At 39.5% G+C, this 19,348-nt stretch overlaps 1 protein-coding gene across 2 annotated transcripts in view; it reads left to right on the top strand.

Moving 5' to 3' along the window:
- Window positions 1-19,348, top strand: part of APBB2 (amyloid beta precursor protein binding family B member 2) — a 341,181-nt gene that overhangs the window by 236,302 nt on the left and 85,531 nt on the right. For both annotated transcript variants that reach the window (XM_063457900.1, XM_063457901.1), the window contains 2 exons: window positions 9,401-9,547; window positions 13,856-13,983. In XM_063457900.1, the coding sequence (XP_063313970.1) occupies window positions 9,401-9,547; window positions 13,856-13,983 (275 nt within the window). The remainder of the gene's footprint in view (window positions 1-9,400; window positions 9,548-13,855; window positions 13,984-19,348) is intronic.

The raw sequence follows: 19,348 nt of genomic DNA, 5'->3' as shown, positions 1-19,348 counted from the left end.
TTTAAATATCGGTTTAGTTCCCGCACATCGGCTCCCCTCTGATGAGCTGCGGGCGAAACGCGCGCGTAGGGGCCTCTCGTTGATCCACTGCCGCTGCCATTTATTGCTTTACCTCACCTCTCCGTACCACGGTTCATGTGGCATCTGGCTCTCGAGCTGTCTTCCAGCTGGTGTTGTAGGGACAGGAACCCACGGCTAACTAGTTTCTGTTACGAACTAGCCGTACCATATCACTGTTCATAGGCTACCTTGTTGGTTCTGTATATATATATATGTCCCTCCCACTCAGCTGTTAGATTGTTTATTTTATGCACTTATCATTGTTATTTCTGGGAGTCTCTGTCTATTGTGACTTTCCCGGTATCTACCATGTATAAGATTCTCTACTAGGCACCATCTGTGGCTGCCTAGTAATTTGAGCAAAAATCGTTTTTGCGCAATAGACTTTAATACGGAGCACACTGAAAACTTTTGAACAGTTCCTCCCGTATTTTATGTTTTACTGCTATGGTGGCGATCCACTTATCAATCTTAAACATTAGACTAAAGGCTAATTTCTAATCATACCTCTCACAATTGTTACTATTGGGTTCACTAATGACCGTGATTGATCCCCGACGTATCTGTACATTTAAGGCTTTGACCAGGCACCATCTAAAGTTGTATTATACGTACTATGTTAGCATATTGATACACTGTTATCTAAGGGGTTAGATATAGTTGTGGGCGCATTAGCGATCTCCATGTAGGAGGTCTCAGCCTTTATTTTTACCCTGTTACCAAGACTAACGTTGTATCTGCGCACCTTTCATTACAACATTTATTAGCAACTGTGTGTGCAGCCAGTATCGGATAGCCTTTAAGACTCATTCGTATGATTGATTGTGTGTGCAGTAGAAATCGTAGAGTTACGAGCATACTATTTAACAAATAGTTATCTACGGGTAATTGTGCTTCTGCACCAACTAGATTTCAGAATTGAGGATACTGCATATATTCTGTACAGCTCCTCATTTACTTATGATCATCACCTCGATTACCTCTACGGGGGCTATCCCCACATTAGTCTAATATCATACTAGGATCGTTCTTAGTACTACTGTAGATATATGCCATTATGAATGATTAATTGTATTGCTGCCGTGAATTTGTAGGCGTTTGCATACAATCTTACTTATATATCTCTGATTTGGGCAAATATCGGTCTTCTGCGCAAATAGATTTTTGTTCTGAGGACACTGTAACTTTTGAACAGTTCCTCTTTTACCAAGTTTGTTTCATTGTTGGTGGTGATTTCCACTCTGATTTTAAGGGCTCTATTAAAAGTTATATATTAAATTTATTACACTTGGGCACTCATCCTCCTCCTCTCTGTGTATACTACTTTTGTAGTTCCTTTAGGGTTAACCCCTTGCCTGTGAGTGCCCCTTTCAGGCTTCCAGGTCTTTTCTGTTTTCTCCTTGCTTTCATTTCTATTTTTCTTATTTTGTGTTCTCTGTTATAATTGACACCAAGCACAATCCTCTCCATCAAACGCATTCTTTATGATAGACTGGGCAGTGCCGTAATTCACACACACTTTTCCTGCTATCGCTCTTCACTTATGGCAGATAGGAGACCTGAGCTGTCTGACATCTGTGTGAGAAGGATCCCACCAATAACAGGACACTGATACACTATAAAAGCATTCTGCAGCTTATTGCTGCATTGCCAAACAAGTCCTTATCGAGAAGCTAAAGATTAGAAACAATCCTATGGAGAGAAACACATTACCAATTCCCCTTCCAGGCCTGCTAGAAACCGTTAAATATATCTGCAGCTTTCTTGTGATTTGATGTGAGGATATTTAGAACCCAAGTAATCCACACATCATTATGTATGTATGCTGTCTTCTGGTTTCGAACATTGAGGGGGTCAGAGCCTCCTTTATACATGCCTGAAGTTAAGTAGTAAATAATAATCCACAAATAGCTGACTATGCATCATGGCAAATGTAGTGCCCTGCTAGTAAGTCATGGAACAGAAGTGATGCACTGTTATCACTGCATTATTTAGACCCATGACATACCTGTTACCTGCAGGTTGGAACATTTATTGATTTTTATGAAGGTGAAGAGATAGCTATGGACTTTTGTTATCCTCTGTAGGTAAACATATCCATTTAATTTCTTTGTGCACGATTAAATACATTATTTGTGTTTGCATATGTTGCTGCTAGATTCAAATCAAAATGCAAATAATGGAAATTAGACATAACAAAGCTTTCAAAAGTATTGTACAGTTACATTACTTCGATTCCTAGCTAGCCCCCATAAAATCATGGGTAACAAACTACTGAGGTGCCAAAATGATCCCTCACTGACATACAAATGATGGGAGAATAAACGGGTAAAAGACTGGTGCAGTTAGACACGGAGTAGACAGAAAGTTTGAGTGAGTCATTGTTGTGGAATAAAGTAATGCCATCATAAAATATAATTATTCAGAACATATACTTATAGTTACACCATTTGAATTTTTTTAGATAAAGACAAATGAAAAATATTGTACAGAATTAGTCAGGTCCAGTTTTCTGCATTAGGGGAGGGGGAGATAGAAAGAAAATGTAAATCTCAACAATCATAACTGTTCCCTTGCTGTTACTCAGCTGTGGAGCGCTACGGTTTAGTGTGCACCCCTTGGATCTATTAATTCTACAGCAGCATGGATGACGTCCGCCAATAAACTGTACATTTCAGCTACAGATTTAGATGTGGGTGTTAGTCGTCAAAACATATATTTTAAAGCCGCTCAGCAGAGCTTCCTCTATTCATATCATGATTTTAACTATGAGCGACTAGTTATCAAAGCTACTTGTTATACTAGTATGTAGGGGCTACATTCAATACATAACTTGATCCAGGGGATTTGCCTTTTTGCTAAGCACTGGAGATTCCATGTGGCTACTCTTAGCAAGGGCTTTATTTACATACAATATCTACTCCTTCCCCCCCTTCACCTCCATCCCCTATTCCAAACACTTCATGCTTGTCTAGGAGTCCATCTTGTTCGTATAAATGTGATGATTTGCTCATGAATTGGAGGTTTTAAGAGGAGCACTCTTTAACACACTAAAACCCCATAAAGAGATCAGGTGGCTCACGTTATGTAGTGAACAGGAGATGCAGGAGAAGTGCGGAGTTACGTGATGTCCTACAGTATGTGCTACAAAGAGATATCAGTTAGTATGAACAAATGCATATAAAAGGGACTCATTATCATATATTCCACTCATCTAAACATGGTCTTCCTTAATACTTGTGGACCTTTTGGAAGAAATTGAAATAAATATTGTATGGTTGCACTGTCCACTTCATGCCTTTCTGCCATTTGTCCCACTTTCTCCTTCCCTGCTCATGATATGAGCCCATCCCCTCCTTCTCTCCATAGAATTTACCCTATCACATCCCTTCCTGCCATTGTCACAACATTCATTGCCTCCTTCTCTCCCTGCTCATCTGCCCCATGATCCACCCCGTCTTTACCCATTCTCTGTCCCCTCCCTCTCTGCCATTGTCACAGCCCCGTCCCCTCCCTCTCTGCTTATGCCACCTGCCTCATCACCAATCTCCTCCCTTTCTACTAATTCCCTATCACCCATCCACTCTCTACTAATACCCCATTATCCACCTCCTCCCTCCCTACTAATGCCACATGCCCTATCCTAATGATGCCAATTGCCCCAACCGATCACACCCTGCCGATGCCACTTGCCCTATCTATCCCTTCCCACCTTGCCGATGCCACTTGCCCCATCCATCCCTTCCCACCCTGCCGATGCCACTTGCCCTATCTATCCCTTCCCACCCTGCCGATGCCACTTGCCCTATCTATCCCTTCCCACCTTGCCGATGCCACTTGCCCTATCTATCCCTTCCCACCTTGCCGATGCCACTTTCCCTATCTATCCCTTCCCACCCTGACGATGCCACTTTCCCTATCTATCCCTTCCCACCCTGACGATGCCGCTTGCCCCATCTATGCTTTCCCACCCTGCAGATGCCACTTGTCCTATCTATCCCTTCCCACCCTGCCGATGCCAAATATCCCTTCCCACTCTGCCGATGCCATTTGCCCTATCTATCCCTTCTCACCCTGCCGATGGCACTTGCCCCATCCAAGTATTATGATTAAAATATATTGTCTACTTTCATATTCAAGGAAAGCAAGAATATGAAATGGTCACTGGAGGGCAGCATTGCACTGGGTATTCATACGCAAGGTTGCTTCAATGCACCTGCTTTTTCCAATATGCGACCTGTGCTCTAATTGCTAGTTCTCAGAATCCTCTCATTCCAGTTCTTTTACACAACAAAAAAGACAAATTGCACTTTTGACTAGGTCTTATTTTTAAATACACAATATAACTAACATCTGGCACTCTGCAAACAATCTGGAAACGTAGAGAAGTATTTGTATTCCAGCTATATTGGAATGCAGTGATTATGGGATAGAGTTGGTTAGTTAACCTCTTAAGGATCAAAGACATGTCAAACCATCGTCACAGTCCGGTCCCTACAGTCTCTGTGCCAGCATGGAATGTGCAACATGTGTAGCATTGGCAGCTATATACAGTCCTGCTGTAGCTATCGTCATATATGATCTGTTAAGAATAGGTTGGACAGAATGATACCATCTCTGGACCTTAAGGAGTTACGGTAACAATATTTATTACACTGTATATGTGCAAGCCCATTATTATTTATGTTCATTCTAGCAGCCCTCCCATAAAGTAGAGGAAATCCGTGTACCTGCATCGCAAACTTCCAGTTCTTAGAGCTGTGGATTTCCCAGATAACCCCTTAACATTCTGGGAAATTGAAGGTTCTGTGGACTGTAACTCCCATCATTCCCCTGCCTTAGTTCTTAATCAGCCCTCAGGCATTATACACTTTGATTTGGCAGGGACCAGGAGCGGCTGTGATCTCTCTCTTGCTTCTCTTCCCTGTGGGCATTGAAAACCCATCCCCGGTGCTATCAGATAAAAATGGCCCCTGAATAAAGAGGCCAATAGCATGTCTCCATTCATGGGCAGCTGTCTCTCTCCTGCCTAAATGGCAACTCAATGAAAATGTCTTCTTAAACTACACTAGGCATGTGCAGATCCTGTTGAAACAGGACAGATTTCCAGAAAGCTTTTCAAACCGCTACCCATGAGTGAGACGGGGAATCTCATTGCATTCTCTTTGGTAGATACTTGCTACTGCATACCTGCAAGACTTGCCGTTTTGTGTTTCCCATGCAGAACTGAAACCGATTACAGAATTAAAGAGACACTAAGCCTTTCCCATGTTTTTTGGCCTTCAGAAAAATAATCTTAGTGTTTCTAAACTAATGCAAATTTCCTCACCCCACATAAAAACTGCTAGGGCGCTGCCCCAAGTACGCCAATAGACAAGCCTCCACTGTTTACTTGCCCATTTAAACCATACTTTACTAAATGATTTAATAATTATTTATATATTTGCAGATGTGTCTGTCTGTGTGTGTGTGTGTATATATATATATATATATATACGCACATGTTCTATTTAAAAGAAGTGGTACTGGAAAATCTTTTTCTGGAAGTCTGCATTCTGAGTACCTTATAGTGGGTCTTTTCTTAGCTCTGCAACAGCAGCTGGAGGCAGATCTGCCTATCTGCTGTCTGCTGGGACACTCAGTGGTTGTTTCACCCGGCAGTTTAATTTTTCATGAGTTCACTTAGCGCATAAATATTGCATTAATGCATAATTCACACACATCCCATAAATTCATTGAAAATGTAATTTAAAAAATAAATAAATGTATTTCTTTTAAAGAAAACAAAAACATTAACATTAAGACAGTTCCATAGCTCATTAACTAATCATTAAACTGATAATTACTGTACTGGGTTGATGAAGGCATTAGCAAAATGAAATTAGTTAAGTATATGCTCCATAATTGTGCTTTTTACTCACAACGCAATCTAATGCACACATACTTTTTTTTATATGTTTTTATTTCCTGATGCACATAGCCATAGTATCTAATACAATAATATCTGACATTGTCTTTTCTCTTTTTGATGTAGCATTGGTGTGTTCCTAGACTAGTCTAGTGATTAGTGATTCACGTGCAGTATCTCAAGAACCCACATATCCTATAAACTCCTGCTTGACAGTCATTTAGGGGATCTCATCAGACTCCATAGACCATTATGAGAGACTCTTGATTGGTGATGCCTCTTCCCGGTTGGGGATATGTGCTGCTGACTCTTGCATGTGTTGTAGTTTTAGGATCGTGCTCTGTTTTTTAATGTATTATCTACAGATGCATTAAGAAACACTCCAAGCACCATATGCAGTACAATCCGAATTGCATGATCACGCTCATTGGTTGAGAGCGTCAGTTGAGCGATTACAAATAAATGAGAGCAGTGCTGCATCGACTGTGCTTCTATAGAGACAACTGAGAAGACCAGATGCGGAGGTGGCCTTGGGCATGTAGCAGAATCAAGTTAAGCTGTCAAACCATAACAAATTGTGGAACATCTTGCCATAGAATGGTACCAAGGTACTTTGATCCATGACCACTGTAGGGAGCTGTAGTGGCTATGGTGTTTGGAGTTTTCATTTAAAGGGACACTATAGTCACCAGAACCACTACAGCTTAATGTAATGATTCTAGTGTCTACAGAATATCCCTACATGTTCCTTCAGAGAAAAGGCAGTGTTTACATTGCTGGCTAGGGCCCACTCTAGTGGCTGTCACTCTACCAGACTGCTACCAGAGATGCTTCCTACCTCAGTGCTGCACACTCTGCATGGAGACGCTCAATGCTTCTGATAGAGATGCATTGATACGATGCATCTGTATGAGGAGATTCTGATTGCCGCAAAGTAGCATTTTGCTATGCATCCGCAATAGCCTCCCAGTGGTTTCCTATGGGAATGCATTGGATTGCCTGAGATCATAATGTTTGATAATCTCGGTCATGGAGGCAAGGCGAGCTACTGCGAGACCGGCACAGTGTGGGAGTAAACGTAAGTATTAAACCTTAATATTCACCGAAACAGGGGCTGAGGATCCAAACAACGATTCCTGCACCATAATGTCCCATAAAGAAGTTGGTCACTTACAATAGAATGGGGGAGATTCATCAAAGTGTACAGAAAAGCATCCTTTTTATTATTGATCTCTAATCGGTTCATGTATATGCAATTTATGATTTTCCAAAAGTTTCTTGGGTTTGATAGGTTGTTGTTAAAATTTTCACTGAAATATTGGGCCATTTCGCCATTGTCTGTAAGTACAGTGATCGTTCATGGAGCCAGTACGCTTGAACTTTGATCACAGTGAATCTCTAAACTGGTACATTTGAATGAGGTCATCTGTAACCCAGGGCAGGTGTGTCCCTTTTATTCGCACTTTACGCAGAGGGGCATGCAAATTCCAAACACGCGAGAGCTCGGACTGAAGAAATGCAATTGCATAGTCTAGATCTGGTATTAGACCTAATCTGTGCCATGGTATGTTCTTGATATTGTTTAAAAAGGATTAAATGGTTTGAAAGACCTGGTGATTATAATCTTGGGAGGGGGTTTAGTGGCCTTTATTTTGCGTATGCAGTACACTAGACCGTGGTCACTGAAACTATTAGGGAGAACGCCCACCTCCTGGATTCTGTCAGGACAACTGGAGAGAATCCAATCTAGCAAGGTATGGTTCTGGCTTTTAATCTTATTGCGAGTTGGGGAGGAAATTAATTGTGTTAGCTGCAAAGTCTTAAACAGCATACATGATTTAATATTTTTAGGATTCAGCCAATCAGTATTACAATCTCCAAAAACCAACAGTTCACTTTTTTGGTTTTGAGCTACAGTTTCACTTCGTAGTTGGGCTATGTCAGAAAGGGAGTGCACCGGAGAGCTAGGTGGGCGGTAGATTCCAGCAACAATGATAGTTTTAGTGAAAGGGATCTCAATTGTGCCAGGAAGGAAATCAAAGGCAGAAGGGGAGTTATAGTTTTTTAAAGGAGTACATTTTATGGACTTGTCAACATAAATAACAATGCCTCCTCCTCTCTTTGCTCTGTAATTTCTAAAACATGAATAACGCTGTATTGCAATGTCGGGGTCTGGTATTTTAGCGAAATAGAATAAATATCTAGCATGTAAAAACTGATAAATAAAGATGGAGTCTTCTTTGCCTTGTATTAACTGTCAGTAAGTGATAAATAATAATCTAGACACTAGTTTGTTTTCACATTATTACCCAATAAGTCACATTTCTTTGTGCCGTGTAGTCTTAGTCACTCACAATGAAAGCGTCACAGACAGCCCTCGCCTATTCAACAAAAATAAAAAGATTACATTTAATCAGTTAGAAAGTTAGTCCTATTGTCATTGTATGCATTTTACACAACTAACGAAGAGCCTTTACAAACAGTGATGTCTTTGCAGCACTCCAAGAATGCACAACCTTCCTACATACCTGGGATTTAATAGAACAAGTCTGTGTTTCCAAGTTTGGATTAACATTATCATTTGTTAGCAATTTGTCAGTGCATTCTTTATTTCTCTCCATTAAGATTACAGCAACCTTGATGGCAATTTAAAGATGGTTTCACAGTGCTAGGTGTGATAGAAAAGACAGACATGTCCAATCATAGGATGGCACTGCAGTAATTTGTGACCGGCATCTCCCTTGATAATGACTGGCCGATAGGCTGTGTCAGGGGAAGGGCAGCTCACACATAGCAGTACTCGTGTTAGCAGTCAGTGTACTAGCTGAAGCTCAATGAGCATTATCTGCGTTACTGAACCATCTAACGCGCTACCTTAGGGATGTTTAGGTACCCCAATATCCGATAAAAACGGTTATTTCCAGTTCTTAATTAAAATCTGATTATTCAATTTCTAAGCTCTACAAGTTTTTAAATATAATTAAGACTGTGCTGCTCCCATATATATTGCCACAAAATCAATATACAAATCGTTATGGGTTGAGCACATATTATATAAGACTGCTAAAACAACCAGGAGAAAATTAAAAAGACTGAGTGTGCTAAAAATGAACTAAAACTAATCCTTATACTAACTGGGTACAAAAGTTCGGTTGATCAAACTTCACATCTAAATGTCATTTTCAACTGTACAGTGGGCATACCTTCCTATATCATTTATGCTGCAGCAAATTAATTTCTTGCATTTGCTGGAAACCACCAAGATTTGGAGCGTCTGCGGTGAACTTTTTTATACTTGTGTTTTTTTTTTATAGAAACATTTATAACCTGAATAAAATGTGCATCTTTATTTTGAGGCGAAGATAATTTAAAATAACCTTATTTTCTCTTAAAAATGAATGCTCTTAATATTTACCTGTTTTTTTTTCCTAGTGTTTCGCTGTTCGTTCGTTGGGCTGGGTAGAAATGGCAGAAGAGGACCTTGCGCCTGGAAAAAGCAGTGTTGCCGTCAACAATTGCATCAGACAACTCTCTTACAGCAAGAATGATATCAGGGACACAGTCGGCATTTGGGGAGAGGTGGGTTCTGCCTGTGCCAATTACTTGCTGGTCCATGTCTTGTAGCTTTTATTGAAGCAATAAACAATGAGACATAAATAAAAAATAACTTGTGGCGTAGAGTTCAAGGTCAAATGCAGAGTATTTTTTATTGCAACTTGTAAGAGATGTTCTTGGTGTCTGTGCAGAGTGGAATCCACCTCTCAAATAGTTACACAGTGCTCCCCTGGATCGCAAGTATACATAAAAGAAATATACAGTTTTTCATAAGTTGCATAAAAGCCCTTTTGTGTGTTTTTATGCTCTCTATTAAACTTCATGCTTTGATAAATACAAACAGCCACAAAACCTGTTTTGTTAGAAAGTATAGCTGCAAACATTATGAACACAGTATTTCAGTTCTAATAGCTGCTAAAGGGTCACTATAAGCATGGTCATAAAAGAATTCCATTATTGGAAAGGTTATCTTTTACAGAGTACCTTGAACCCGCTCTTCCTGCTGAGAGTGGCTTAAAACTGCAGCATATTTTAATCGAAACACTAGATCTCTCCCTCTTTTTCCTCCTTTGCTATTTATTCTATTCAACTGGAGTACCACTCTCTACTGTCCCGAGAGACTGAGCCACAGCTGCGTGCATGGTCGGTCAAAAGGCTGGGACAATCACTGAACAAAGCCCAGTTAAAAAAACAGAACCAGTCTGTGTATAACCTGATGGCAGCCATGGTGTGACTGCAGTCATTGCATAGTGTGAGTGTAACTGCTCAAAATTCCATTTGGAATATAAACTGCTTATCCAACAAGCCCTCCGCTTTATAGTTTCAGGGTCCAAGGTAAAATATACATATATTTTTTTTTAAATAACATTTGTTGCATGATTTTAATATCTTATCTATATCAGGGCTGAAATTTGCCCAGTGGTCACCGGAGAGTGAAAATTCAGCCCTTCCATAAACTGTCCATGTTCGCAGTGGCGAGTAACTTTTACGCCTGTCTAATACTTTGTTCAGCCTTAGTCTGTAGAATCCATTACAGAAACGCTGGAGTCTGTTATATTTGTTACAGTTTATAAAAGTACAGATTACAATACAATACTTTCATAATTGGGTGTAGAAACACTTCCCTGCCTGTCACTCAGATAGTCTGGGAGTTTTTTTTCCCACCTTCTGTTGGCTCCACAGGGCTAACAGAGACCGCAAGCACGCTTCTGGTTGAGAAGCACTGGAAAGCTGCAAGACTCCACTGAGTGAGAAACCTCAGATTGGTGTATTTCCCAGGAGAGAGAGAGAGAGTCTGTGCTTGGGAAAGAGTCTGCCGCTTATGCCAGCTGGTTTGTTTTTTCATATACCTGAAAACATGCATGCATGTCTTCTTTGGGTGTATATCTGCTAAATTGTAAAAACAAAATACAGCAATGTAATGGAGTGTTTCTATAGGTTGTTATTTTTGTATTGGGAACATTTAGATTTGCATGTACCCTGAACATTGTTAACCCAGATACCTATTCTATGTATGAGCAACACAAAAGTCTATTACAATAGAATAAAATATGAGTAAAATGATTACTATTACAAAAATGATAAATATGTAAAAAAAAAAAAAAAAAAAAAAAAAGGCCAGGGTAGAAATATAGACTTGCCAGAAGAAATGACTATGGAATTCTTCCGCCAGGGGATCAAGGTCAGAAGAAGTCTTGTAATTTGGATATAAACAAAAACAACCAAACAGAGAGAGACTAATCGTGTAAGATATCCCAGAATTTTGTATATAATTAAAAGGTCTATATGGTCCTACTCATGTTTTCTTGAGCTATGACCAGGTCTAGTATGAATAGCGTACAGTGGTACAATCGCCACTTATAGGATACGTGAGACATTGATAGTTGTTTCAATATCGGTCCTGCAAAAATTGCAGGTTCATGATATGAAGCATCTTCGGTAGCGGTCTGAGTGATAGCTGCTAAATGTGTCTTTAGGAGCAATGTTGTGCCTTGCAATGTATCACAATAACAACATATCTATACAATTGATCTACTCTACTGAAAGTAAATAGTATTAGAAGACTATAGAAATCGTGCACTCAAAACACACACTCAATATTTCTATGAGAGTTTTTTTGGAATTCAAGCAAGTTAACCCCTTAAGGACCAAACTTCTGGAATAAAAGGGAATCATGACATGTCACACATGTCATGTGTCCTTGAGGGGTTAAAGATTTTAAAGCCACAACAGCAGAATTGAAACACATATCCAAGTCTTCTATGTTTTTAGTTTATTTTGACTTAAAATGTCATATTTAAGTTTGATTTCCTTAAAGTAACACTATACTGTTAAAACCGCCATCTAGCCCCCCTGGGCCCCTCTTGCCTCCAAAAATATAGCAAAATCTTACTTGTATTCAAGCCTGAAGCTGTAGCTTTTTCTGAGGCGAACAGAAAAATAAGCTTTCTACTGACATCATCAGAAGTGGTGGCCTGATCCAATCACAATGCTTCTACATAGGATTGGCTGAGACTGACAAGAAGGCAGATCAGGGGCAGAGCCAGCACAATTCAAACACAGCCCTGGCCAATCAGCATCTCCTCATAGAGATGAATTGAATCAATGAATCTCTATGAGGACAGTTCAGTGTCTGCATGCAGAGGGAGGAGATACTGAATGTTTGGATGCATTTTAGGCAGCCATGACCCAGGAAGGATCTCTAGCAGCCATCTGAGGAGTGGCCAGTGAAGTTATCACTAGGCTGTAATGTAAACACTGCATTTTCTCTGAAAAGACAGTGTTTACAGCAAATAGCCTGAAGGTAATGATTCTACTCACCAGAACAAATTAATAGGCTGTAGTTGTTCTGGTGACTAAAGTGTCCCTTTAAAATTCTAACTTTAGCGAATAACCTTGATAATTGTTTTTTCCTATCTTTTCTGGTATCTTGTTGGTTTTGAATACATTCCATTTTGTAAGTACTTTCAAACCTTGGGTTATTTATTGAGTGTTAAAATATGCAACTTGCTCAAACTTTGCATGCTTTAAATCATGAATCTGTAGTAAATTAAATTCAAAATTCCACTGTGTATAAGCTGAAATTTGCTAGACAGTTAATGTCCTGAAAACTGCTGCAGATCAGCATAGCGTTCCTTTGCCTCTTGTGTTGGCTAATGAATCGCAGAAAAGTCAGTCTGCCTAGCATGGTGAGGATATAAGCTTCTCATACAATTTATATCTGTATTCCCTGTACAGTTTCAGAGAATACAATATTAAAGCACTGTATTTTATGGTGTAAAGCCGCCTATATTGTTTTCATGACATAAAGCATTTTATATTATAGCCAGTTATTCCCTTGCTCTGACATTTGACAATGACCTCAAGTTTCATAAGGTTGTGGATATTAACACCGTATGTGCTAGGAATCATTTTTTAATTAGTACAAGAAACTTTTTTTATTTTATTTTTTTTATTTATTTTTTTATGTGTGTGGCAGATACTTAGAACATACGTGTAGCTTTTCATGAATGTATTTATAAAAGTATGATAGCATCTTACAATTTTATTTATTATGTATCTACTGTATATAGAGAAAGCACAGCCAGCTTTTTTATACCATGTCAGACTTTGAGTATAGCCAAAAAGGTGGAGATACCACCGTCAGGTTTTGTGCGTTCTCCCTGCCGTCACTAGTCAGGACTGTGAGGACAAAGCTATTGCCCATGGAGGGTCTCATCGTCTTGCAAGATGCATATGCACGAAAATACAGCACTGATGTGGCTTCCAGGAAAAGATGAGGATGCCTTGGATGGACATGGCACAAGACAACAGGGAGGGCCAGCACTCCACTAGAGATTGGTGCAAATCTTCAAGGTCTCCTTCCAATACCTCAGTAGAAAAACATTAAGGAGTCGCAACACCAAAATAAATGGCAGATTTATTCCACCTGTGTGAAATCTGCCGGTTTCACACTAGCGAAATGCATTTTTTTAAAAATTTGTTTTGGTGTTGCAGCTCCTCATTGTTTTTCTACTAGAAGGACATTGCTGCAGCCTTGAGGGACTATTTCATATAAGTATAACCTACCATCCACTGCACCCCTAGGGCACCCCTTATGAAGCGACAATGCCATCATCGGGGTTTTTTTGTTTTGTTTTTAAATATGCAAACATCCCAGAATGTGGCAAAACAAATAAAACGGAGTACTGCTGAAATCAATGCTAGTCTACAGGAAGTATGTTTTAATAAGGGACATGAAATAAAATGAAATTGCCTTTATCACTGGGGAGTAGTTTCAACACCATGTCAGTGCTAAATGCTTGATCAATGTTCCTTTATGCTTTGTTGCAGGGTAAAGATATGTACCTGATTCTGGAGAATGACATGTTAAACCTTGTTGACCCAATGGATCGAACTCTGTTGCATTCACAACCCATTGTGAGCATTCGAGTGTGGGGAGTGGGCAGAGACAACGGCCGGTGAGTGTGGTTAATAACCATGTTTAATGACCACAATGTAGAACTTGATTTTTGTTTGTGTCCTGTTCCAACATTTAGTTTTGTGCATCTACCTCAGTGTCATTAAGGATACAATTATTTGCGCTGTTTTATAACGGACTTGCTTGTTTTGATTGTAATTGTTATTGTTGTTGTTTATTTGCCTCAACTTTTCAAAGTATATGATTATGACCTTTCAATGTTAATGAAAAAAAATGTATCAAAATAGCAATAGTGAAGGCACCTCCAGTGCTTCTTAAATGGACAATTACTGCCCAAATAAAAATAAATAAAACAAAATCACTGTTTAGTAGATACACCCCAATGAAAACATAAATGCATGTCATTATATGTTTTGGGGAAGCTGTTTATCAAAAACAGCTTGCAAAAGCTACAGGTCTCTTGTCTGCAGTCTTTGCAAGCTCTCCCGTTCTTCCCCTCCCAGACTTTATGTGGCTGTCCAATCACAGATAGGCTAAAGTGCCTTAAGTGTCTGGAGAGTCCCTTTAAAACATGCTTTACTTTGTATGCCAGTACATAGTATGTGGATTGGGTAGTGGTCCAATGATATTAAATACCTTGACATGTTTGTGATTAAAACACAGGTTTGTAATTGTCTGATTTTATATTTGCCCCAGTCTGGAAATGGCTTTGGATGTTCAATCTAGTACTTCTGTTTGTAAAGTAATTTTTTTCTCTTGTTATTTCTTGATTGATATTATGCAAAGGGTCAAACTGTCAATGCCTTGTCTGACGATTTTTGACTTTACAGACATATGCTTGCACTTGCCGTAAACCTCTTCTGTGGCCCACCTTCCTTTAATACTAAACTTGTGAATAGCATTTTAAATGTTTTTTTTGTATCAATTATCATATCCTAAAAGAATATGCACAATCTAACTAAACGTTTTGGTGCCATATACACACTTCTCTATACGTGTGATTGCGCTTGTGTGGCATTTTTCAGTATATGCCCAAGTGAGCATTTACTAGAGCAGGCATAGGAAACCTTCGGCACTCCAGATGTTTTGAACCACACCTATAAGAGCATTATGGTGGATGTAGTCCACAACATCTGCAGTGCCAAAGGTTGCCTATCCTTGCACTAGAGACTCACAGGGTGAGGCATCACCCTGAACAGGGAAGTGCTGCAGAGGTAAGTGCTCTTTTTATTTAACTCTGTTGCACTTTTCAGCCCAGTAAATCCTTCAGTACAGTTTACTGGAGAGCTCACTGTAGGGTTAACACATTGTTTAGACAATAAGTGTTACCTTAAAAGTGCCACTTAAAAGTGTTACCTTAAAAGTTAGACTTTTTTTTTTTTGCCTCCCCCTATCCCCGAAGGAAGATTTATGCAATATCGCAGAATCCATCCTTACAAAAGGAATGAAAATGCCATGTCGCTGGCTTGTTTTGTAGTTTTAGTGTATGTCCCCAAGGCTCGTTAACCCCCACCCCCAACCTGTCATTGCAAATAAGCCATCTTTGTTTGCTGAAATGCCTTACATCATCTCTCATAGCAGCCGCGCACGGCCTTAAAATCCAGCTTCTTGTCCCCATTCTTTTCATTGCCCTTCTGAGTGCTTTTCGTTTTTCGTGTTACATAATAGCACCTGTCGTCATGAATTTTAGAGTCTCGCTTTAATAACCTGCCCGAGCCTGATTTATGAACTGTGGTTTGGGACACGATGGGCTCCCGAGGAAGTCAAAGTATTGTTGGTAGCAACATTTTAAAAGAGATGGTTTTACAGAACAAAGCTACAGAGTTAGCATTTTTTTCCTTGACTTTTAAGTTATGTAATTTATATTTCTGCTCATTCGCTAAGTACATTCCACTTTCTCTAACACTTGGGAACATAACTCCTGCCATTAATCTTCATATACTGTGATGAAGGCTAGGCTTTTGAAATTACAATTGTGAACTACATTTTCTAAAATACTCAGCCAGCCTTCACTGATTAGTTCAATTTAAGACCCTTGAAAATATGAAGAAAATGAAATTGTGTACATTTTTATCTTCAATGCTTAATAAAGGAAATGCAAAACTGTTATGGTTCTATATTAGAACACTGTCACCATGCAGGTGTGCATTGATGGGATATGGTCCAAAGTAACAGTTCACTCCCAGGGTTGCAACTCTGGTTGTCTGGCTATGTTGGAAGTTGATTTTGAGGGAACACTATAATGGTAAATACAATGCGCAGCATTTGGTACAATTGCATTGAGAAAAGGGACAGGGTCCCAAAAAGTATCTGCAAATATATTTAGATTGCCCTAGTGGGCCTTATTATCGAAGCTGCACATTGTATTTTGTTCTTTCTGCTGTTTGAGCCGTAGCAGTCTGTGTATGTATGTGTGTGTGTGTGTATATATATATATATATATATATATATATATATATATATATATATATATGCTGCGCTAGGTGTAAACTTGTTTTTTTGTTACCTTGCACTGTACACATTCCTGTATATTTATTTTTTGAGTGTGTGGGCAGGCTTGCTAAGTTGTGCAAAACCAAACGGACCTCCTTTTTGCTCCCTTTGAAAGGGTGTTCCTTTACAGGCAGTGGGTACTGTGTCCTTAAAAATTAGGTGCAGGAACTAAAGCCTTTGAACCTCTGTTTCCTGTACTTTTTCTCACGTTGGATGGATGTGAGGGGTGTGCATGCCTAGGACACATGTATGTGAGTGTGCCCATATACGTGAGTGTGTCCAGGTGTGTATCTATGTTACAGCTGTAACCTGGTACATACTACTTACTACAGTGGAAAATGGTGCCATATATTGTATCTTACCCATTTAAATTCTTTTTACATAAACATTTCTGGTTTGAGCTAAAGTTAGGGTATCACCAAGACTTTGTTCTCCCCTTCATAGCTGTCAACACATACAAACCCACACCTCCGTATTTTCCGCAGCAAAGCCTTTTAGCCTATCAGTACTCGCTTCGTATTCATATTCTTTGTAGAAACAATTGAAGAATATTTCATGCATTGCTATGAAGCCCGCAGGCTGGTTTGGCTTATATAATGCATTTTGCAGTTTCCGTTCTCATCACTTTCCTATTGTTTGTTTTCTCTGAGCCAATTCCCCCAAAGTCTTGAAATCCTTTCACAGCTGTCAGTTGGGGTTGTTGAATTCTTTAGTAAAGCATTAGCTTGATTATTCTAAGTGCTTCTTTTAACTTCAATACTTTTCGTGTGACTTATACTTACTCCTGCAGGCCATGTTCGCGTTGTGCTATTGACCTCTGTTGTAAAGCAGCTGTTTAGAGCAGTAAACGTTTTCTGATAAGTAGAACATACCGTACTTTTTATTTTTATTTATTTTTGTTTCAAATTCAGTTTTCCTTGCTGTTATATTCGCACAGTGTTGTAACAGGATAGACTTTGAGCGTGGCTATCTCATCTCATTCACACCGGAATGACTGCATCCAAACGAAATAACTCAATGATCCAGAACTGCTACAGTTTACAATAATGAAGTGGCTTTTTGTTCTCTCTTACTTACGTAATAAAACAATGTGTCACGCAGACCATGGAAATCAAGACTGTTTTATTTAAATTCTGCTCATTGCTCACATCTTATATCCTAAAGGGCGTTTATTTTGTTCCACAAGGCATTAATAATTCCAACACTAAATTTGGCTCATTCCTGTTCCAAATCTAGAAGATACAATAAGAATGCAAAGTTAAAGGACCACTATAGTGCCCTGAGGGTGCCCCCACCCTCAGGGTCCCCCTCCCGCCTGGCTCTAGGGGGTGAATGGGGTTAAACTTACCTCTTTCTCCAGCGCCGGACGGGGAGCTCTCCTCCTCCTCCCCGCCTCCTCTTCTCCTCCTCGGCTGAATGCGCATGCGTGGCAAGAGCCGTGCGCGCATTCAGCCAGTCTCATAGGAAAGCATTCACAATGCTTTCCTATGGACACTGGCATCTTTTCAATGAGACAGCCACTTGAGGCTGGATTAACCCCAATATAAACATAGCAGTTTCTCTGAAACTGCTATGTTTACAGCAAAAAGGGTTAAACCTAGCTGGACCAGGCACCCAGACCACTTCATTAAGCTGAAGTGGTCTGGGTGCCTATAGTGGTCCTTTAATGTGGTATACTTTTAATATACTTTTAATGTGGCCCATTTTCCCAGGAGGTACCGACATTGGATGATATCTCCAGCTAGCTCTGACATAATTGAGTGTTGGTTAAAGGGACACTATAGTCACCTGAACAACTTTAGCTTAATGAAGCAGTTTTGGTGTATAGAACATGCCCCTGCAGCCTCACTGCTCAATCATCTGCCATTTAGGAGTTAAATCCCTTTGTTTATGAACCCTAGTCACACCTCCCTGCATGTGACTTGCACAGCCTTCCATAAACACTTCCTGTAAAGAGAGCCCTATTTAGGCTTTCTTTATTGCAAGTTCTGTTTAATTAAGATTTTCTTATCCCCTGCTATGTTAATAGCTTGCTAGACCCTGCAAGAGCCTCCTGTATGCGATTAAAGTTCAATTTAGAGATTGAGATACAATTATTTAAGGTAAATTACATCTGTTTGAAAGTGAAACCAGTTTTTTTTTTCATGCAGGCTCTGTCAATCATAGCCAGGGGAGGTGTGGCTAGGGCTGCATAAACAGAAACAAAGTGATTTAACTCCTAAATGACAATGAATTGAGCAGTGAAATTGCATGGGGAATGATCTTTACACTAAAACTGCTTTATTTAGCTAAAGTAATTTAGGTGACTATAGTGTTCCTTTAAAGAACAGTGAACAGATGAGATTCAAGCTTAGATCGACTGATGTTTTCAGTGTTCCGGAATCTTTTAAGGAGCAAGGTTAAAAATACACATGATACATTTATTCGCCTGTGAAAACATTGTATAGAACATGGTATAGCGTAGACTTGGCCACTCTCCTAATTTACCGTATTAACAGACTGCACTTGTTGCAACATACAACTCTTCCGTCCAGGAATGTATCCAATAAAATATATGATTGTAAGCTCTGTGTGGGAGAGCATTATATATTTCCATAGTTGAGGCAACTGTTAAATATTCATCGGTTTCTGTTACAGCATGTGTAATAAATGTGGGGAATGGTTCATTAATAGCTATACGTGTCTAAATTCCCACATCTTTCATATATTCAGCAATCTGTATGCCAGAGTACTCCCTATAGGACCCATCTATTGGGAATTAGTATACTATACACATATCTTTAATTAAATAATATATTGGTTTCTGCACTAAACTTTATTCAGGTGGAATGTTTAATTTATACAGATTAATGTAAATGATGAGCTTTTTAGTGACAGTTTAGCATGTCTTGGTGTATTTGGTTAGACATTAG

This window comes from Pelobates fuscus, chromosome 6 (genome assembly GCF_036172605.1).
Source record: "Pelobates fuscus isolate aPelFus1 chromosome 6, aPelFus1.pri, whole genome shotgun sequence".
Lineage (NCBI taxonomy): Eukaryota > Metazoa > Chordata > Amphibia > Anura > Pelobatidae > Pelobates > Pelobates fuscus.
The sequence above is the reverse complement of the archived record's forward strand: the minus strand, read 5'-3'. Positions and strand labels throughout refer to the sequence as shown.